The following is a 5126-nucleotide window of genomic DNA, read 5'->3' as shown; positions in this document are numbered from 1 at the left end:
AATCTACTACTTTTTAATCACTTTGGGGGGTCGAAAAATTATCTTTTTTTGCTCTCTGTGGGGAATCTGCCTTTGAACAGTACTGCTCTTACTGCTCTTCAGGCATTTACTTCTTTTGATTGCCATGAAATATAACCATGACTAGAAACTGAAGGAACGTGCTTCTTCAGTATTTATTCCCAGAACTGGAATCTTTGTAGTGTTTTCTTAAATGTATCATCCAGCTCTTAAATTTAATGACACATTCTAGGGCCTAACTTTTATATTTCTATTTGACTATAAAAGTTTTTTATTTGTGGTTTTAAACTCGTGGTTCTACCTGTGCAACAGTCGGTCAATGTTGAGTATCTTTTTTTTTTTTTTCCCTTTTCTTTTTCTTTTTTTGAGACAGAATCTCACTGTGTAGCACAGGTTAGCCTCAAACTTGATACTCTTCTACTTCAGCTTTCCAAGTGCTGGGATTATTGGTGTGCTGCCATGCCTGGCTCTATGCAACAGTTTGTTGTCTAGTTCTTTGTTGTTGTTGTTGTTGTTGTTTATTTTTGTTATGTTGTTGTATCTTTTTAAAAAATTTTTTTATTTTTATTTTATGTGTATGTCTATTGTCTGCATGTATGTGAGTGCACCTGTGTCATGCAATGCCGCAGAGATCAGAAGAGATTAGAAGAGGGCTTCTGATTCCCTGGAACTGGAGTTAAGGATGATTTGTAGCCACCATGTAGGTGCTGGGAATCGAACCTGGGTCCTCTACAAGAGCAGTCAGTGCTCTTAACCGCTGAGCCATCTCTCCAGCCCCATGTTGATGTATCTTAATTTTATTTTAAAATTTGTTTTATATTTTATTTTATTGTTTACTCTGTTTTCGATGTCAACTCTAGGTCATTGTATTTGATTTCAATTTTTCTCAATATAATTGGAAACTTGATTTTCTTATAGCGTTTAGAGGTAGAGTTTTGTGTTTTTGACAGAGATTGATTCTAGGTCATTGCCCTGCTTAGAGTAAAAATTGAAGCTTTAAATAATTATATTTTATTACCAATTCCATGAGTCATGCTATCTTAATTTTTTATGTGTTCTTCATAAAGATTTTCCATGTATTGCTGTATATATTTGTCATATAGACTTGAAAAAAAATCTACAAAAATAATTAAAATTTTAGGGCATAAAATGCTAAGACATGGGACTATTAATTACATTTATATTTGGTTTCTGTGGTTTAGCCAGATTGGTCTTTAAAAATAACTCTAGAAGCCTATTTTTTTTTTAAATCATTTTTGAAAGCAATGATTCTCAAATATGTAGAAACCATTTCACAAAATAATGTCGTTTTAAACAGTAGGCATATTGCTTTATATTTAGAATGTGCACACAGTGTTAGTTTGGAATATAATCTTATTCATTCATCTAACTTTGTATGCACAAATAACAATACCAGGGAGACAAACCAATTAGACTTAGTCATTCCCCTCCGAAAGCTCCTTAATGGGAGATATGCAGACATTCCCATTGCCATGTGGTAAGTGGTACAAAAGAGCATGTACAAAGATTAGGAGGAGGCTCAGAGAGGTGGATTAGCTTTGTTTAGAGAAAGGGAAAGCTTCCCTGAAAGGTGGTTTACAGGATGATGATAGCAAGATAAGCAAGAAGTCTTTGATGATGAGTGGTATGTATTCATCAAAGAAGAATGCAATATACAGACTCAGAGATAGCGTGTATTAGGGTAGCTTCAGGCAACGTTGAGCAGTTTAGCAGGTCAAGACTTTAGGGGTACACATGGTTAGGGAAAACAGGGTATTATTGTGTGCTTGGAAAGATAAGGTTTGTTTTTGTTTTTTTTTTTCTTTTTTGAGACAGGGTCTCTCTGTAGCCCTAGCTGGCCTAGAATTCACTAGACCAGGCTGGCTTTGAACCCACAGAGATCACCTGCCTCTGTCTCCTGTGTGCTGGGATTAAAGGCGGGATAAGGTTCTTGAATTTTGATGTGGCATTGGTTTTGTGCCTCATAGAGAAATAAGAACTTGACCTTTGGGTCCCTTGTAGTAGGATGGAGGAGTGCAGAATAGAAGCAGAAAGATGCATGAATGTCTTTTTGGGATGTTATTGCTAAAATGTAGACGAGAGAAGTTCTGAGTGGAGTAGTAGTTTAAAGAAAAGAGGAAAAGTATTCAGAGACAACAATTTTCTAGAAAGAATTGTTAGGGCCTTGTGACTGATTGGGCATAAGGCGAAGGGAATGATCAAGGATGACACAAATGCTTTAAATAAATAATAAAACATAAAGAGGCAATGTAGTTTCATATAAGTAGGAATATTGTCACTGTCTTTCAGGTGTTAGCTGTTCAGATGAAGATGAAAAACCCAGAAAACGAAGGCGAACAAACTCTTCTAGCTCCTCTCCTGTTGTCCTAAAGGAAGTTCCAAAGGCTGTTCCAGTCTCAAAGACGATCACCGTGCCTGTAAGTGGCAGTCCCAAGATGAGCAACATCATGCAGAGCATTGCCAGCTCCTTACCGCCTCATATGTCTCCTGTGAAAATAACCTTCACCAAACCATCAACACAGACGACAAACACAACAACGCAGAAGGTAAGTAGGTGGTGGAGGGAGTCTCTGCCTGTTGGTGGTTGTTTGTGTCTCTTTCAGACAGTATGATTTAGATTTGACAGTCATGTACTGAGTGTTTACTATGTGCTTGGCATTATGCTGGGAATGCTCACATTTCTTGTTTGTTTAATTCTGACCATAAAACTTTGAGATAGATATTATTTCACTTTTCAGAGGTGAGACTCAGATTCCAAATGATTTGCTGAAGATTATCATCTTCTAGTAGAGCTAGCAGATCTACTTCTGGACTTGTGTTGTATTTGATAATTATAATTCCATTTTGAAGAAAACTAGAAACGTTTTTAAACCTGTATTTGTGTGGCCTTAACTTAGGACTCAGTTTTTGCTTTGCCAGTTAGGTTGTTTCTTAGAAGAAAGAAGGGATATGATTAAATGTGAATACTTATCTTTTTTTTATTCTTTGTACACTGTCACGCATTCTAAACTCAAGTCATCAGTAGTCTGTCAATTTCGTGTTCTTTACAACCCTCAGTCTTCCTACATTAGTGTAGATTCTGATGACTTTCAAGGCTTGTTTTATACCTGTATTTGTGAGATTTCCCAACATCTTTCTGATTTTCCCTTTTTATTTATGTATTTTGCTAGATCTTATCCTTCAGTAGCTTCCTAGTGTTTTGGTGGCTAAGAAGTAGGTTTTCTGAGATCCTTGCATGACAAATTGTAAGCTTTATTTGGGGAAGTCATTTTTTCTTTTGAATTTTGAAGACATTCTTCTATTGGCTTCTGGTTTTCAGTACTGCTTTTGACAAACACACTATTGTATTTTTCAGCTTCTTTTTTTTTTGTCTTCAAACGGACCTTTTTGTTTGTTTTTGAGGCAGGGTCTCCCTGTAGCTCCAGCTGGCCTGGAACTTGCTGTGTAGACTAGCTGGCCTTGGTGCTAGGATTAAAAGCGCATGCCACCACTCCTAGCTTTGGAAACTCTTTAGAGTATTGAAATATTAAAAGAGTTATGGTCCTTGGATTGTGTCTTTATAGAGCTCTTTTGTTTAAAGCTCCTTCAGTTCTCAGACATTTTTTGAGTTCCTTCTTTCACTTTTCTCCATTTCCTTTTTGGATTACTTATTGAAGATTTAGAATTTCCTGAATTGATCCTTTAATTTGCTTTTACTTTTATCAGTCTTGCTTTCTTTGCCCCCCACCCCCACCACTGTAGCATAGTGGCTCAAAGTATGGATTTTGGAACTAGACGTTCTTAATCCCAGCTGTTGCCACTTACTAGTTCTGTGATTGTGGGAAAAATAAACTATACCCATTCTGGTTTTCTATGTGAAATAGAGAAGAAACGTATGTTTGTAATATTTTAGATATAATGAATTATATAAAACTTAGGATAAAACCTAGCCCAGGTAGAAGTGTATTACTGTCGTTTTCTGTACCCTTGATCCTTATCCTTTGTTACTTGTATGGAATTTTTCATTTTCACTATTGTATTTTTCTTGGAGAAAGGGCCTCATTATGTGGCCAAACTGGCTTGGAACTTTCTATGTAGCTTACGCTGACTTTGAATGCCTGGTTCCTGATTGCTGGGGGTCACAGGCATGCATTAGCACTCTTGGCAACCATACTTTAAATTCGGATAATTCTTCCTTATTCTTTAAATGTTCCCTTTTTTTCTTTTTTGAAATAGCATGCTTTTTGATGGTATGATTGTATTCATTTGCTTATATTTATAATTGTTTTGCTTTTTTTATGTTCTTTATCTTATCTGTTAGTTCCTTTTATCTATTTTGATCTTTTTCTGAAAAATTTCCTTTAGTGTCTGGCTGTCGGCTTATATGAAACTGGCTACATTTACTATCCATCTGCCTCTACTGTCCTTAGGGTTTTTCCTGGATTGGTCAGATTTCATCAGAGAAGAATCTTCCAATTTCCTGCTTTGAGTAGTAGCCTGGCTGCCTGTGATTTGGAGTAAATGGAGGAAGAGTGCTGTGTGGCCATATCTAATTCATTATGCTTTCTGACTACTTAATTTGGTTTTAATATGGAACTTGTCTACCTCACCTGTGCCTGGTGCCATCTGATTCCTTCAGGGTATGGGAGGACAGCTAGGGACTCAGGTGCCTTTTAAACAGATATTCAACTAATTTCCTTGTGTTTCCCCGTTTGCTGCCACTTCAGCAGTATCTGGTTCTCTCAATTCCTAAGTCGCTTGGGGATAAGGCAAGTTGTCTTTTCTTTTTTTCTCTTCTGTTTACTGCCTTAGGTTCTCACCTTCTTGAGTGTGCTTGATCTATTACTATCGTCTGTTTGCTTGCTTCCAAAAACCTTATCCCCCCACTCTTGTGCACACACTGTATTTTTATCTGTCTGTCTGTCTCTCTGTGTCTCTCTTAATCTCTGGGGTCTTAATATGTTACGCAGGCTGGTCTTCAGCTCTTAAACAGTTCTGCCTCAGCTTCCTTCACAGCTGGGGCTACAAAGTTTGGTCGTGCCCCCCCCCCCCCCCCTTAAAAAAAAAAAAAAAAAACTTTTATAAGATTTTTTGGGGGGGGGCGGGGG

At 37.2% G+C, this 5126-nt stretch overlaps 1 protein-coding gene across 14 annotated transcripts in view; it reads left to right on the top strand.

Annotated features, from left to right (window-relative positions):
- Emsy (EMSY transcriptional repressor, BRCA2 interacting) overlaps positions 1-5126 on the top strand; it is a 77017-nt gene that overhangs the window by 17877 nt on the left and 54014 nt on the right. For all 14 annotated transcript variants that reach the window (XM_029568838.1, XM_029568837.1, XM_029568835.1 and 11 more), the window contains one exon: positions 2329-2585. In XM_029568838.1, coding sequence (XP_029424698.1) covers positions 2329-2585 — 257 coding nt within the window. The remainder of the gene's footprint in view (positions 1-2328; positions 2586-5126) is intronic.

The sequence above is a fragment of the Nannospalax galili genome, unplaced genomic scaffold (genome assembly GCF_000622305.1).
Source record: "Nannospalax galili isolate Female #2095 unplaced genomic scaffold, S.galili_v1.0 scaffold278, whole genome shotgun sequence".
In the NCBI taxonomy this organism is placed as follows: domain Eukaryota; kingdom Metazoa; phylum Chordata; class Mammalia; order Rodentia; family Spalacidae; genus Nannospalax; species Nannospalax galili.
This window is presented reverse-complemented; position numbering and strand designations above follow the sequence as displayed.